This window comes from Stomoxys calcitrans, chromosome 1 (genome assembly GCF_963082655.1).
Source record: "Stomoxys calcitrans chromosome 1, idStoCalc2.1, whole genome shotgun sequence".
Classification (NCBI taxonomy): Eukaryota; Metazoa; Arthropoda; class Insecta; order Diptera; family Muscidae; genus Stomoxys; species Stomoxys calcitrans.
The window spans coordinates 123,075,131-123,092,656 of NC_081552.1; the positions used below are offsets into that span (position 1 = coordinate 123,075,131).

Consider the following 17,526-nt stretch of genomic DNA (forward strand, 5'->3'; position numbering starts at 1 on the left):
GGCGCTAGCATAAATGTTAGTGCTGCTATTCGCTTGGAGTGGTTTAACGCCTTCCGCTTCCCGACATCTGATCCTATGACTATGGTTCAGATCGGACTATATTTATATATAGCTGCCATATATAGCGATCTGCCGATAAAGGGTCTGAAGCCCAGAAAAGCTTTATTTATTATCCGATTTTATTGAAATTTAAAACAATACGTTATTTTAAGCCTCTTGACATCTGACTCAACTATGGTTTAGATGGGACTATATTTAGATATAGCTGTCATATAGATCGATCTCCAGATAATGTGTCTGAAGCTCATAATAGCTTTATTTTTGAACCGATTTCGATGAAAATTGAAATTGTGGGTAGTTTTACGCCTTTCAAAATAATACCCAAATATGGTTAAGATCGGATTATATTTAGATATAGCTGCCGCATAGACCGATCTGCCGATAAAGTAGTAGGGTAGTTTTAGGTTTCCCGATATCCGTCCCAAATATGGTTCGAATCTGACTATATTCAGATGTAGCTGCCATACAGACCGATCTCCCGATAAAGGTTCTGAAGCCCATTAAAGCTTATTTTTTATCCGATTTCGCTGAAATTTGAAGCAGTGAGTAGTTTTAGGCTACCCGCAATCCGACCCAAATATGGTAAAGATTGGATTGTATTTAATCATAGCTGTCATATAGACAGATATGCCGGTTAAGGGTCTGAAGCTCAAAAACGCTTTATTTATTATCGGATTTTGTTGAGATTTGAAAACAAAATTCAACAGTAACTTATATTTATTAGACCACTCAATGTTCGTGCCGAATTTGGGTGCATACGCAGTTGCTTCCAGCATGCATGATTCTTGTGGGCGATGTCCCACTTAAATACGATTGTTAACAGATCCAAAATGAGCATCTTGTTTAAGGTAAGGTAATGGTGAAACCAGTTCACATAGTTTAGCTCTTCTTGTTTAACATCAAAAAATCAACGAAAGCATCACATATCTAATTTTCCTTTTTCAAGCAAAATTTTTGCTGTTGATTTTATTAGCAGTATGTCATTAAAAAAAAATCGTCAATATACATACATACATGAGAGGTATTCTATGTCGCTTTAATTCAAGTGCAATCCCAAGTTAAAAATAATAATTAATTAACTTATTTAAACATTATTTTATGAATTAAATAGAGTATACTGAAAAATACTCCATTTTAAAAAGTCAGAAAGCATCTCATAGTAACAAAAAATTTTAAAGATAAACAAAATGGCTTCTGAGGAATAATCAAATTTGAATTCAGTCTCAAATGATTCAAATACTGGTTAAAAACTATAAACAGAGTTAATATCAATTATTTGCAATGGGCGGAATTTTTAAAATATTTATTATTTTACATTATTATTTCTTCCCAAAGGTGGAAAGAGTCGAGCTAATTTGACCAAGGGAATAAATATCATAAGAAATTCTTTCATACTTGCACTAGTTTTTTTTTTTTTAACAGTCGAATAGCCTTTCTCAATTCAGCCACAAACATAGACTTTGTTATTTCGTTGTTCTCTATAATAACCGCTTCTATAAACAGAAAAAGTCAGTAATTAAATATAATTTATATAATAAAATAAGTAAAAATGCATTAAGTTCCGCTATGGGAGCTATATCAGGTTGTAAACCGATTCGGACCGTACTTTGTAAAGTTGTTGGAAATCATAACGGAACACAACATGCAAAATTTCAGCCAAATTGGCCAGGGGCTCAAGAAGTCAAATCGGGAGATCGGTTTATATGGGAGATATATGAAAATCTAAACCGATATGGTCCATTTGCCTTCCCCAATGACCTACATCAATAGTTACTATCTGTGTAATATTTCAAGCGGCTAGCTTAACGCGCCTTCCCCAATGACCTACATCAATAGTTACTATCTGTGTAATATTTCAAGCGGCTAGCTTAACGCGCCTTCCCCAATGACCTACATCAATAGTTACTATCTGTGTAATATTTCAAGCGGCTAGCTTTACGCGGACCGCTGTCGTGAGTTCGACAGACGGATGGACGGATGGACTCGACTTAGAACATCGAGACGATCAGGAGTATATACACTTTATGGTGTCTCAGACGAATATTTCGAAGAGTTACAAACGGAATGACTAGATTAGTATACCCCCATCCTATGGTGGTGGGTACAAAAATAAAACTCAAATTTTGACTTCTCCGTTTCCATTAAATCTTTTTGATGGTAGAAATCTGAAAATATAATTTTGAAACTAACTAAGATAATTCTAAAATCATTTTCACTTAGTTGTTGTTTAAAAAAAAAGAGAGAAAACAAGTAAAAGCATGCCAAGTTCGGCCGTTCCGAATCTTATATACCCTCCACCATGGATCGCATTTGTCGAGTTCTTTTCCTGGCATCTCTTCTTAGGCAATAAAGGATAAAAGAAAAGATTTGCTCTGCTATTAGAGCGATATCAAGATATGGTCCGCTTTGGACCACAATTAAATTATATGTTGAAGACCTGTGTAAAATGTCAGCCAATTCGAATAAGAATTGCGCCCTTTGGGGGCTCAAGAAGTAAAATAGAGAAATCGATTTATATGGGTGCTGTATCGGGCTATAGACCGATTCAGACCATAATAAACACGTATGTTGGTCATGAGAGAATTTGTTGTACAAAATTTCAGGCAAATCGGATATTAATTGCGACCTCTACAGGCTCAAGAAGTCAAGATCCCAGATCGGTTTATATGACAGCTATATCAGGTTATGAACCGATTTGAACCATACTTGGCACAGTTGTTGGATATCATAACAAAACACGTCGTGCCAAAATTCATTGAAATCGGATAAGAATTGCGCCCTCTAGAGGATCAAGAAGTCAAGACACAAGAACGGTTTATATGACAGCTATATCAGGTTATGAATCGATTTAAACCATACTTGGCACGGTTGTTGGATATCACAACAAAACACGTCGTGCAAAATTTCATTCCAATAGGATAAGACTTGCGCACTCTAGAGGCTCAAGAAGTCAAGACCCCAGATCGGTTTATATGGCAGCTATATCAGGTTATGAATCGATTTAAACCATACTTGGCACGGTTGTTGGATATCACAACAAAACACGTCGTGCAAAATTTCATTCCAATAGGATAAGACTTGCGCACTCTAGAGGCTCAAGAAGTCAAGACCCCAGATCGGTTTATATGGCAGCTATATCAGGTTATGAACCGATTTGAACCATACTTGGCACGGTTGTTGGATATCATAACAAAACATTTCGTGCAAAATGTCATCCCAATCGGATAAGAATTGCGCACTCTAGAGGCGCAAGAAGTCAAGACCCAAGATCGGTTTATATGGCAGCTATATCAAAACATGGACCGATATGGCCCATTTACAATACCAACCGACCTACACTAATAGGAAGTATTTGTGCAAAATTTCAAGCGGCTAGCTTAACACCTTCGGAAGTTAACGTGCTTTCGACAGACAGACGGACGGACGGACATGGCTAGATCGACAAAAAATGTCGCGACGATCCAGAATATATATACTTTATGGGGTCTCAGACGAATATTTCGAGTAGACGAAATATGAAGAATGACGAAATTAGTATACCCCCCATCTTATGGTGGAGGGTATAAAAATTGCATATTCAATTAATAAAATGATTGAAAGTTGTTGAAATTTCCACATAATTTTTTATTGATTCAAATAAAAAACGATTGAAAATTTTTAAATTTTCAACTAATTTTTTTTATCCAATTAATAACATAATTGACATTCCGAAACATCCACTTCAACTTTTAATAGGATCAATTAAAAATTTAATTGAAAATATGCAAATGTTATATTAACATTTTTGCGGAAAGCGCGATTTATAAAGCGCACCCTTGAATGAAACGCCAAACTCCTAGAATACGAATTCAAGGTTTATGTTTGAATCCATGATCACTCCTTAGAAACAAGCACCTCAGGGGTTTTTTCCAAAAATGCGGCGGAAAATATTGTTTCCTTGTTATAAAAGAAAAAGAAGATATGCGGCTTCAAGTCTAGCTTCCGGCATAGACTAAAAGTAATAAATATATCTGATTTAGGTAACTTTATGAATTACATATAAAGGGTGATTTTTTTGAGGTTAGGATTTTCATGCATTAGTATTTGACAGATCACGTGGGATTTCAGACATGGTGTCAAAGAGAAAGATGCTCAGTATGCTTTGACATTTCATCATGAATAGACTTACTAACGAGCAACGCTTGCAAATCATTGAATTTTATTACCAAAATCAGTGTTCGGTTCGAAATGTGTTCATTCACCGTAACGTTGCGTCCAACAGCATCTTTGAAAAAATACGGTCCAATGATTCCACCAGCGTACAAACCACACCAAACAGTGCATTTTTCGGGATGCATGGGCAGTTCTTGAACGGCTTCTGGTTGCTCTTCAATCCAAATGCGGCAATTTTGCTTATTTACGTAGCCATTCAACCAGAAATGAGCCTCATCGCTGAACAAAATTTATCGATAAAAAAGCGGATTTTCTGTCAACTTTTCTAGGGCCCATTCACTGAAAATGATTTGCAAGCGTTGCTCGTTAGTAAGTCTATTCATGATGAAATGTCAAAGCATACTGAGCATCTTTCTCTTTGACACCATGTCTGAAATCCCACGTGATCTGTCAAATACTAATGCATGAAAATCCTAACCTCAAAAAAATCACCCTTTATTACGAAAGTAAACCCAAAACATTTATATAGAATATGTTATAATTAGATCCATACTAAAAAAGCCGTTTTGGTATTAATATGCATCTTTTGATAGTAAATAAGATTACAATTGCTCCTAGAAATTTGAAAAGCTGGTCAAAGACTGTTTTTAGGTGTGTTTTATCTTCTATTAGCTGAACCGGGCCCGCTCCTCTGCGCATTTTTTTTACTTTATATGGAACAAAGTTATTACTCCCAAATATCTTTATTTGAGCCCCATATTGCGATAGTAAGTATATAATTATTGTTTGTGGGGTGTTTTATGGAAGGGGTAGACCGTCAATACCTTTCATTTGAGCCCCACATTGACGTGGTTTTTAAATATGCCCATTTTAATGGTGTTTTGGTGTGGTCCCCCAAACATTTTGCCTGAAAATATATCAGCATCGTGCTCTACTCTCTACGCAAAAGTCACCAAATATGTCCGGTTCATGGTATAGGCCCTTAAAACTATCAATATCGATGTCCACTCCCTTTAAGACCCAAAATTGTCATGGTGAGAAAATATGTTATATTTCGTCGTTGTTATGGGGGTTGGACGTCCCTAGGCAGTTTGTCCCAAATGTTGATATCAGATTCGTGGTCTAATCCCGAATACCTTTCATTTGTGCTCCATATTTCCATAGTCAGCAAACCTGACCGGTTTCAGGGGTGTTTTGGGAGCTGGGGCGGCCGTTCAGTGACTTGACCCCGAAAATATATATCAGATTCGGGTTCTACTCTAAAATACTTCTTATTACAGTCCCATATTGAAATGGTCAGCAAATACGTCCTATGTGGGTGGTGTTATAGGGGTGGGTGGCCCCACACACATTTTTTTCCGAATATTGATTTCAGATTCGTGCTTTTCTTCCAAAGACCTTTCATTTGAGCCCCATATTGCTATTGTGTACATTTGTATTCTTTGGGGGTTGTTTTTGGAAAGGGTCACTTGGTCCCACATTTGGATATCAGATTCGTATTCTACCCTTCAATACCTTTTATTTGAGCCCCATATTGCTATGATCAGGTAATGAGCCCTGTTTGGGGGGGTGTTTTGCGGAAAGGGTGCACCCCCAGAAACTTGGTCCCACATTTGGATACCAAATTCATATTTTATTCGCAAATAGCTCTCATTTTAGTCCCATATTGCCAAGGTCGGTAAATATGTCCGATTAAGGGGCGTTTTTAGGGTTTGGGTGGTCCGCCAAACACTAAGTCCCATAATTGGATATCGTATACTTTTCTACTCTTAAATACCTTTCATTTGAGTCCCATATTGTCATGATTGGTGTATATATATATATTTGGTAGGTTTTTAGGGTGGGGCGGCCCCCCTAGTTACACCATCCGAAATTTGGATATCAAATTTTTATTTTTAGGTCACTATAAGAAGGCACACAAAAATTCGTTTAAATCGCTCCACCCATCACCGAAATCTGGCGTTTCTGAAAATTAGGGTAAGGGGGAGGGTCCACCCCCCCCTTCAGTCATCAAAAAATATAGTACCCTATTTTCACTTTCAAAAAAATCGGTGCAGCCGTTTTAGAGTCTATGAAGAACATACATACAAACAAACAAACACAAATTGATTTTTATACCCTCCACCATAGGATGGGGGTATACTAATTTCGTCATTCTGTTTGTAGCTACTCGAACTATTCGTCTGAGACCCCGTAAAGTATATATATTCTTGATCGTCGCGACATTTTATGTCGATCTAGCCATGTCCGTCCGCCTGTCCGTCCGTCTGTCTGTCGAAAGCACGCTAACTTCCGAAGGAGTAAAGCTAGCCGCTTGAAATTTTGCACAAATACTTTTTTATAGTGTAGGTCGGATTGCATTGTAAATGGACCATATCGGTCCATGTTTTGATATAGCTGCCATATACACCGATCTTAGGTCTTGACTTCTTGTGCCTCTAGAGAACGCAATTTTCATCCGATTGGAATTAAATTCTACACGACGTGTTTTGTTATGATATCCAACATCTGTGCCAAGTATGGTTCAAATCGGTCCATAACCTGATATAGGTGCCATATAAACCGATCTTGGGTCTTAACTTCTTGAGCCTGTAGAGTGCGCAATTCTCATCCGATTGGAATGAAATTTTGCACGACGTGTTTTGTTATGATATCCAACAACCGTGCCAAGTATGGTTCAAATCGGTTCATAACCTGATATAGATCTCATATAAACCGATCTTGGGTCTTGACTTCTTGAGCCTCCAGAGGGCGCAATTCTTATCTGATTTGAATGAATTTTTGCACGAAGTATTTTGTTATAATATCGAACAACTGTGCCAAGCGTGGTTCAAATCGGTCCATATAAACAGATCTGGGGACTTGATTTCTTGAGCTTCTAGAGGGCGCATTTCCTATACGATTTGGTTGAAATTTTGCATGATGTATTTTTTTCTTACTTTCAACAACTGTGTCAAATAAGGTTTAAATCGGTTCATAACCTGATATAGCTGCCATATAAACCGATCTGGGATCTTGACTTCTTGAGCCTCTAGAGGTCGCAATTATTATCCGATTCGCCTGAAATTTTGTACGACGAATCCTCTCATGACCATCAACGTACGTGTTTATTATGGTCTGAATCGGTCTATAACCCGATACAGCTCCCATATAAATCGATCTCTCCATTTTACTTCTTGAGCCCCCAAAGGGCGCAATTCTTATTCGAATTGGCTGACATTTTACACAGGTCTCCAACATAAATTTAGTTGCGGTCCAAACCGGACCATACCTTGATATCGCTCTAATTGCAGAGCAAATCTTTTCTTATATCTTTTTTTGCCTGAGAAAAGATGCCGGGAAAAGAACTCGGCAAATGTGATCTATGGTGGAGGGTATATAAGATTCGGCGTGGCCGAACTTAGCACGCTTTTACTGGCACAGTTGTTGGATATCATAACAAAATACTACGTGCAAAATTTCATTCCAATCGGATAAGAATTGCGCCCTCTAGAGGCTCAAGAAGTCAAGACCCAAGATCGGTTTATATGGCAGCTATATTAGGTTAAGGACCGATTTGAATCATACTTGGCACAGTTGTTGGATATCATAACAAAACACGTTGTGCAAAATTTCAAGTCAGGACCCTAGATCGGTTTATATTGCAGCTATATCAAAACATGGACCGATATGGCCCATTTACAATACCAACCGACGTACATTAATAAGAAGTATTTGTGAAAATTTTCAAGCGGCTAGCTTTACTCCTTCGGAAGTTAGCGTGCTTTCGACAGACGGACGGACGGACGGACATGGCTAGATCGACATAAAATGTCGCGACGATCAAGAATATATTCACTTTATGGGGTCTCAGGCGAATATTTCGAGTAGTTACAAACAGAATGACGAAATTAGTATGCCCCCATCCTATGGTGGAGGGTATAAAAAGGACTACGTACACCAGGTGGTGTAGGGAATTATATAGCGGCTCCGCTAGACTTTTGCCTTTCTTAACTGGTTTTCTATTATTAGCTCAGCGTAAAAATTATCAAAACTTCTGTCTTTGCGAAATTGTTATCAAAATTTTGTCATGTATGAGAAAATAGCTAAATTTTGTCTTTAGAGTAAATGTTTAAGAAATTTTAAATTGTGGTCGGCTAGTTGAAGATTTGCTCAACGAATCATAAAATGGCATTCAATGTTTTGCTGGTTGAGAGTATATGATGCGCGCGTGCAATTCACTTCATGTCTATCGTGTGCACTCATTTTAAAGTGGCTTGCTGCTATTCTCTGAAGTGAATTGAGTATGAAATCTAGTGTAAAGAAAATTTTAATTTTGGCCACCACTCATTCACACCTATAACGAATGCTTTAGAAAAAAACCACAATAATTAGTTGTGTTAGAATAAATAGTGCGAGAGAAAGAGTATCACTACATAGGTGATCGTGTTGTGATGGTGTGATGTGTGTGGCACTACTTGGCATGTAGGTAAGCCAATTCCTTAAGGCTCGGCTTTGGCGAGACAGGCATTTCCATGTTGTCGATTTTATATGTTTTGTGAGCCGGCACAACAAGACAAACAATTTTATAACTACAGGTCATATGCAGTATGTGGGTTTTATAAAGGCGAATTTGTGGTACATTTAACGGCCAGAAGGCTGAATGGATTTGAATGAAATTGGCATCAATCAAATGATATTTTTCCAGAGATATGCAGAATATATATAAAAATTGGTTTTCCGACTTGGTATTCTTTTGCATGGAGGTCAATCAGTAGCTTAAACTGCGGCTGCGAACAATGTAGTTTGCTGTTTAATATTTTGGCAACGGTTAAATACAACTTTGGCAACGGACTTATTTATTGAAATAAACATTAATACGAGTCAAAGTAACTAATTGTGTGCCCACGCTATGCACTTAATGAATGAAATAGTTGACGGAATGTTAAAACAAGTAAATAAAAGTGCATATGGTTTGAGGATAAAAACCAATACATTTTTGTGTTTCTATGTTCGTTATAACAGAGATTTAATTTTAATATTCAGATAGTTTAAAATGATCATGTGATGAAAATAGTGCACTTTATATTTCAATATCAGAAGAGGGTTATGTGAGGGATTGCCCTGCCACTGAACAACTAGAATGGAAGGCAGAACAAATCTGACATTACAATATGACGTCGAGTGTTTGGGGGTCATCCGTTTTCCTTAAACCAACTATCATGAGTGTGAACCCTACAAATAGAGTATGAACCTATGAACCTACATTTGAAATATAGATTCAACTTTCAGAGTATTACCCAAAATACCGCAGAGTTGGGCCAAAAATTGGACGCGCTAATAGTCCAATAGGGTCTTAAAAATTTAGAACTCCCTCAACCTACGCTGATCTACATTCATAAAAAGTATTTGTGCAAATTTTGTGTGTGCCTAGCTTTACTCCTTCGAAAGTTAGCTCCCTTTCTACAGACACACGGACAGACGAACGGACATGGCTATATCGACTTAGAATGTGATGACGATCAAGAATATACATACTTTATGGGGTCTTAGACACATATTTCGAGGTGTTGCAAACGGAAGGACAAAATTAGTTTTTCCCCCCATCGTATGTGGAGGGTATACAAAATTAAAAATAAATACCAAAATCATAAAAAGAATAAAAATTTTTTTTTCGTTTTCATTTTTTTTTCTGGATTATTGATTTCTGATATTTCAGTGGTTAATGATATGTGCTTGCCTTGTTTTTAATGGGTGGTAACCCAAATACCCCATCTTATCGATTAATTTACTTCGTCGTTTCCAATGTTATAGTACAGAGCTATAAATTATAATTTGTTTATATTATTAGTCATTTATAGCTTATGTTCTATTTTTTTACTCTTCCAATTTTAGATGAAGTCGCAGCAACACGTATTTACAATTCCGTTTGGATTGTGATTTTTTAATAAAACCTGGTTGGAAACATCAAAGGATATGGAGAAGAACCGGAAGTCACACCAACACATATTTACAATTCGATTGGGATTGTGAAATAAAAACTGTGTTAACGCTCTATTACACGACATGTAGTTGTCTTATGACATGCCAAATTAAGCACATGTGGAGATTTACATGTCGTGTGGTACAAACGAAACTAGCACACGAAAATCACTTTTCAAATTAACACATGTAATTATTTTCGATTAGAGAGTGCTCTATTCCTTCTGACAAAAACATAAAGAAATCAGCTGTTTTTGTTGTCAGTCGAATGAAAGCAACCCCAAATTAAATTTTTTTCACAAATTTATGATTTAACCAGCATTTTCACAACTTTAACAATTTTTATGCATAAAAAACAGCTTTTGCTCAAAATTTTAGGTTATGCCATGCGAAATTGACATACATGTGAGATAGCAAAAGTAATGAGTCGTATGTAAATTCAAAAAGTGACAAGTTAAAAGACATCTACATGCCGTGTAATAGCGCCTTTAGTAATATCTAAGCACATGGAGAAAAACCCGAAGAAAGCTGTTATTCCATACGTAACATACATCGGAAACCCTTAGTATAACTTACCCAGGTTCCCCTTTTGATTTCTACTAAATTAAAACATTATGTTAATATTGTAATTTCAGATTATATCCGGATTTTTATACCCACCACCGAAGGATGTGTTTTACTCATTTTGTCACTCCGTTTGCAATACATCGAAGTATCCATTTCCGATCCTATAAAGTATATATGTATATTTTTGATCGTCGTAAAAACTAAGACCATCTAACCATGTTCGTCCGTCTGTCTGTTAAAATCACGCAACATTATTTAAGTGCGGATTTTAATCCGCCCCATGACATACACCTAAGCCAGTAATCGGTTTGTTGGGCGCTCTAAATATTAAAAAAGTAGCTTCGAAGAAGAAAATCTAAATTAGGAATTCCATGCTACTTACAAAATCCTGAATTGTTTTCAATACCACTCCCCTAAGTTGGTTCATGTCTGGTATTGTGTATTCACCTAAGTGCCTGTATCTGTTAGACTCGAAAGCCGGCCAATGTCATAGGAAATGCTCTAACGTCTCATCATCCTCCTCACATGCCCTACAGATGCTATCACTTGCCGCAACCATTTTACATAAGTGAGCTCGTAGTCCTATGTGTCCCGTTAAGATATCAATAGCTACACTGATCTCCTTCTTACTTCCTTTCAGTAATAACCTCGTCTTTTCACGATATGGATCACCCCGTAGGATTTTCGCCGTCCTACCGACCGTTTCGCTGTTCCACAGGATTGCATGCGCATTCGTCGCCCACTCCCTTAACTCGGACTGCTTCGACCCGAAGGGCTTTGGGTTAACCAAGTTTATTGACGGCAGTCCTCTTGCCTTCACCGCCAAATCGTCTGCTCTTTCATTTCCCCTTACTCCGTTATGGCCCGACACCCAAACGATGCGGATTTTGCCATCCTCAGAGAAGGCGTTAATCTCCTTCTTACACTGCAACACTGTTCGTGACCTTACCGTCCTGGTTGTTGTTGCCTTTTTGGCAATTTTACTGTCCGCAAAGATATTCACACTCGACGTCCAAAGTATTTGACCTTGTCAGATACCGAAATCGTCTTATTGAGGAAACGTGGTGCGTTAAATTGGCCCACCTTCGTCTTCCTCGTGAACAGGTATATTTCAATCTTCTCTGGGTTACCATTGAGACCTCTGGGTCTAGTCCAGTCATGTGTCATATGCAAGACCCTTTCGGTCCTTCTGCATAGATCCTTGGTTGGATTCTTACCCCAAAGGAGAATTATAACATCGTCTGCGTAGCAGACGGGTTCAAATTCCGCCTCAGTCAGCATCCGTTATTGACCATTTATGGTGGTTACCGATATAAGTATCGATTATATACCCCCTACGGTGTGCCTTGTGTCACTTTCACCCTTATATTTATCTCATGGTACACACAATTTGTCCACTTGTTCCCTAGCATATGTTTTACCCAAATTCTAAGGACCGGTTCCACCCCATACTGGTCTAAGGATTGGATCAGTGTGTCGGTCCGCACATTGTTAAAAGCCCCCTCGATGTCAATGCATACCGCCAGTTTGTACGTTTTGGCATCTAATATTTTTATACCCTCCACCATAAGATGGGGGTATACTAATTTCGTCATTATGTTTGTAACTCCTCGAAATATTCATCTAAGACCCCATAAAGTATATATATTCTTGATAGTCATGACATTTTAAGTCGAACTTGCCATGTCCGTCCGTCCGTCTGTCAGTCGAAAGCACGCTAACTTTCGAAGGAATACAGCTAGCCGCTTGAAATTTTGCACAAATACTTCTTATTAGTGTAGGTCGGTTGGAATTGTAAATGGGCTATATCGGTCCACGTTTTGATATAGCTGCCATATAAACCGATCTTGGGTCTTGACTTCTTGAGGCGCTAGAGGGCACAATTCTTATCCGATTAGCTGAAATTTTGCATGAGTTGTTTTGTTATGACTTCCAACAACTGTGCTAAGAATAGTTCAAATCGATCCATAACCTGATATAGCTGCCATATAAACCGATCTGGGATCTTGACTTCTTGAGCCTCTAGAGGTCGCAAGTATTATCTGATTTGGCTGAACTTTTGTACGACGACTTCTCCCATGACCTTTAACATACGTGTCGAATATGGTATGAATCGGTTTATAGCCTAATACAGCTCCCCTATAAACCGATCTCCCTATTTTACTTCTGCAGCCCCTAAAGTGCACAATTCTTACTAGATTTGGCCGAAATTTTACACAATGACTTCTACTATGGTCTCCAATATTCAGTTCAATTATGGTCCGAAATATTGTTCCAATAACATAACAATTATTTTCTTTTATCCTTTGTTTGCCAAAAAGAGATACCGTGGCAAGAGCTCGACAAATGCGATCCATGGTGGAGGGTAAATAAGATTCGGCCCGGCCGAACTTAGCACGCTTTTACTTGTTCCATTTTATGCACAACCTCGTGCAGGGCAGTCTCCACCGACCTTCCCTTGACATAGGCATGTTGTTTGTATTTGAGCAGTTCGCTGGATGTCCTATTCCTTATCATGGTGTTAACAACACGTTCCATGTTTTTGGGTAGAAAAGTCGTAAGGCTTATAGGTCAGTAGGCCCTTGGTGTCGCATAACTTGCCTTGCCGGGCTTGGGTATAAAGATCACCCTCCTGCCAGGCTTTCGGAGTATATGCAAGTACAAAGCACGCTGTGAAAATATTGGGCAAGTGGGGCACCAGATATTCTGCCTCCTTCTGTAGTAACGCTGGAAATATTTCATCAGGTCCGGATGACTTAAATAGTTTGAAGCTCCTCAAGGATTCCTTCACTATAAATTCCGTAATTATGAATTTTCAAGCAACCTCGTTATTCCAAGTATTCGGTGCCACCGCAAGACCCGTAGTAACTTGTGGAAAATGGGTTTTCATCAAAAGCCTCAACAAGTCCTCTGTTGTCTCTGCGCTCATTTCCATGACGTCTACTAAAGTTTCAGTTTGGACATGGGTATTTGAGAGAAAATTTTTTAACTTGGCGGCATCATTAATGCTGTCGACCTGTTTGCAGAAAAGCCTCCGGGAGGCACGTTTTGCCGTTTTGCGAATCACCCCGATTATCCATGGTTTTTCTTGGGCTGATTTCCTTTCCTATCTTCGAAGGACCCCACCAGTGCAGTCGTAATCCTGTTGACATTTTCGTGAATGTCCTCTAAGTTTGGACAATCTAAATTCTCTTGCCCATTTTTTCTTCTGAGTAGCCTTCCGAATTTTTTCGAGTTGGTTTAAACTTATTCCGAAAGTTTATCGGATTCGGCTCTTGCCGTTCTATTCTAAACCTAATGTAGCGATGGTCAGAGAAAGAGTTTTCCATGGGGACCCTCCAATCCCACTGGGGAAAATATATAATTAAAATTTTTTATGAAAAATAACGCAGGTCTTCGGCCGAGTACCAGTGTTAGTCCGGTCCAGAAACTTTGTTTCGGGTCGTCCTTGGCTCCTGGATTAAGGCAATATGAATCTTGTCCTTGCTGGTTTTCTCCATCAGAGCGTGTGTAGCAGTCTCGCTCCGGTGGAGGTTTATCTTATTACCTCAATCATTGGTCCTCCAGTAAATGGGCATCTTGGGAGTAGCTCTATGTTCTTAAAGCTGCATTGACTTTCCTGTCACTGCACTGCCTGATGTCATCGCAGTAGGTTCTTTGCCTATCCTAGATTTCCGAATCTTTATAAAGTCGGTAATGGTTCCATCGTCGGGTCCCTGTACGTAAGGCTGTATTGAGTTTCTATCCCCTGTACTGCCTTATGTTTCAATACTAGGATCTTTGCCTATCTTAGTCTTATAAATCTTAAATAAATTGGCTTCTTGGGATTAGATGATGGAATCATCGATGGCTCCCTGTTCGTTTGGTTGCATTGAGACTCTTGTCGTTGCGCTTCCAAGTCTTCCGAATCTTGAAGTCGGTGATTGTTCCGTCGTCTGGTCCCTGTTTGCTAGGCGGTGTTAGGTCTCTCGCCAGTCCACTGCTTGATATTTTAGTATAAGGATCTTTGCATATCCTAGACTTTTCAATATTGAGAGAGACGGTGATTGTCTTGTCGTCAGCCCCCTGTCGGTATTGAGTCACCTGCCATTGCACAGCCTAATGTCTCAATATGAGGATTTCTGCCTAACCTAGTATTCTCACTCTTGAAAAAGACAGCTTTGCTCCCGTAATGCGCCACACCTTTAGTCTTAGCCAATCTCATCACGGAGACTTGGTCAATGCCAACCACAAGGAGAGTTCCTTCCTCCTTCTCCTCCCTGTGAAAGACCACCCACTTCTTTGCGACAAAACTTGGTTTTGCTTGCCCAAGGATCGCAACATGCGTTCCGTCGCAAATTTACTGTCCCATCCCTTGATGAAGACCCTCGCCTTTGAGAGCTGGGGGACGTCCATCTTTCGCTCCAGGTCGAGCTTTGCGCCCTACCAGAGACGTGTATACCTCTGACGTGCTGTTTGCCGGTATCAATACATTCCGCCGACGCAAAACGCAGGGTAAAGGTGTCCCCTCTATACTCGCAGCTCATCATTTGTATGGGTGGACCCTCAACAGAGTTCCACACATGTTCCAAGAATCGCTCGCTTACCAGATCCTCCACTTGGGACCGCTCCTACCGGATGCACTGCCAGTATTAATGACTGCATAAGTCAGCTCATCTCTGTTGTGCTTCCTTGCCACTCTGGCGTAAAAGGGCTGCTCCTTACCATTCTCAGCGACCATCTTCCCCTTCCGTGATGGCTGTGGTATCCTTTTGGAAGTCACAGTCCTCCATGAAGACTCAGGGGCCGTGCGCGCTTCCTTCGTTCCTGTTCCGACTTTGTCTACCTCCGCAGGACACAGTCTGGAGTCTCCATTGCGGGATGGCTGGCTTGGTCTTCCCAGAGTACTTGAAAGCGGGGAGCTCTTTTTCTTCTCTCAACATTTTAGCAGCATTATGCCCTTGGGGAGATCTAATTCTCTTTCCAGCTTCCAGCAAAGCCATCGCTCACTTCTGCCGTTGTCCTCATACTTCGATTCGACTGCAATAACAGTTTCATTGACACTGTCGCTGTCTGAATCCGAGTCGGAAGCACCACCTTTACTTAAAGGCTCGGGACGAACTGTGCATCGGTCTGGTTTATCGGTCTCTTCCTCATTAATAAATCTGACGACTAGTTGTTCTCGACTATAGGTGCCAAGGATGAAAAAGCACATGCAACGATCCGATCTGTCACGACCGCAGCTGTTGGGTCTTTGGAGTCCATTTCTGCCGATTTAAGGTCTTAGGCCCATTAAAGCCACATTTATTATCCGATTTCGCTATCCGAAATTGGGGACAGTAAGTAGTGTTGGGCCTGTAGACATCCTTATTCAATGCGACCCAGAGCGGTCCACATTCGGTTATAGCTGCCATATAGACCAATATGCATAAAAGGTGCATTTATTAACAGATTTTGCTGAAACTAAGCACAATGAGTTGCATTAGCCCCCTTGACATTCATACTGTCTATGGTAAAGATCGGTCTATATTTTAATATATGAATTCGCTGAAATTCGGCACAGCGAAATGTGTTAGGCCCCTCGACATCCCAGTTTAATACGGCCCAGATTGGTGTATATTTGGATATAGCAGGCACATACATATAATGATCTCCCGATTCTTCTTAGACCCATAGAAGGTGAATTTATTAATGGATGTTATATATATATATATATATACAAACACTGAATTTCTTTTAAACAAGTAAAAAGGGCATTAAGTTCTACCGGCCCAAACGTTGGGTACCCACCACCTTGGATATATATATATATATATATATATATATATATATATAAATATATATATATATAAATATATATATATACATATATATATATATATATATATATATATATATATATATATATATATATCCAAGGTGGTGGGTACCCAACGTTTGGGCCGGTAGAACTTAATGCCCTTTTTACTTGTTTAAAAGAAATTCAGTGTTTGTACATAAGTTAGTATACAAGTTGAAACATTTCTACTTTAACTTTCATGCTTTTATATCTTTGTAGGTACAAGATTACAACTAAATTACATAGTCCTTCACGTTAATTAATTAATCAAATTAGTTTAAAATTATTTCTGCAATCTTAGGTGTCGGTAAACAACATGTAAAAAATCAATAGCAACTCTGCAAAATATTACGGACCATATGTACATATCATTATTATTCCTCTCATCTGCACTATTGTAAACTTGTTCATTCTATTTCGTCGTCTAACATCATTGGCAAACATCCATTTCGTCAATTGTGTGTGCTATGACTTCAACTGAATTCGATTTGAGCTCCACATTTTCCTCAATCCTTCTGTATGTTTGCTAAGTGATTTTTTGTGATGGGACTACCATCCTGACGCTTGGTCTCAATTTTGGATAACAGTTTATTATTCAATCAGTCTTAATGTCCTTATGCCCTTATTATTAAACCGGTCATAAATAAACCGGACATAAATGTCCCATGTTAAATAGATCGCTTTATAGGTACGCTTGGTATTTTTGTGGGGTATGCCAAATTCGGATGTCAAGTTCGTACTTTGCTTGCAGGTACGTTTTATTTGAGTATTATAATGTTTTCATCGGGCTGTATCTCTGGTTTTGGGGGCGGATCCATCGGGTCCTAAAAACTTGATCTCCTAAATGTGGATGGAAAAATTGTACTCTACTTGCAAATGCCTTTTATTTGAGTATCATTTTGCCATAATCGTTTTCGGTTGAAGTTTCGCTTACTTGGCCCTCAATTATTACCAAATCCTTCCTTCAA

General features: G+C 38.9%; 1 protein-coding gene across 7 annotated transcripts in view; it reads left to right on the forward strand.

Annotated features, from left to right (window-relative positions):
* Positions 1-17,526, forward strand: part of LOC106093857 (forkhead box protein A1-B) — a 116,775-nt gene that overhangs the window by 59,189 nt on the left and 40,060 nt on the right. For 3 of the 7 annotated variants that reach the window (XM_059370828.1, XM_059370827.1, XM_059370833.1), the window contains 3 exons: positions 10,087-10,362; positions 10,552-10,753; positions 10,809-10,885. The exons of 1 other annotated variant lie outside the window; for it this stretch is intronic. In XM_059370828.1, coding sequence (XP_059226811.1) covers positions 10,843-10,885 — 43 coding nt within the window. In that variant the 5' untranslated portion in view covers positions 10,087-10,362; positions 10,552-10,753; positions 10,809-10,842. Of the gene's footprint in view, positions 1-10,086; positions 10,363-10,551; positions 10,754-10,808; positions 10,909-17,526 lie in introns of all 7 variants that reach the window. 3 more of the 7 variants (XM_059370830.1, XM_059370829.1, XM_059370831.1) reach the window with 3 other exon arrangements.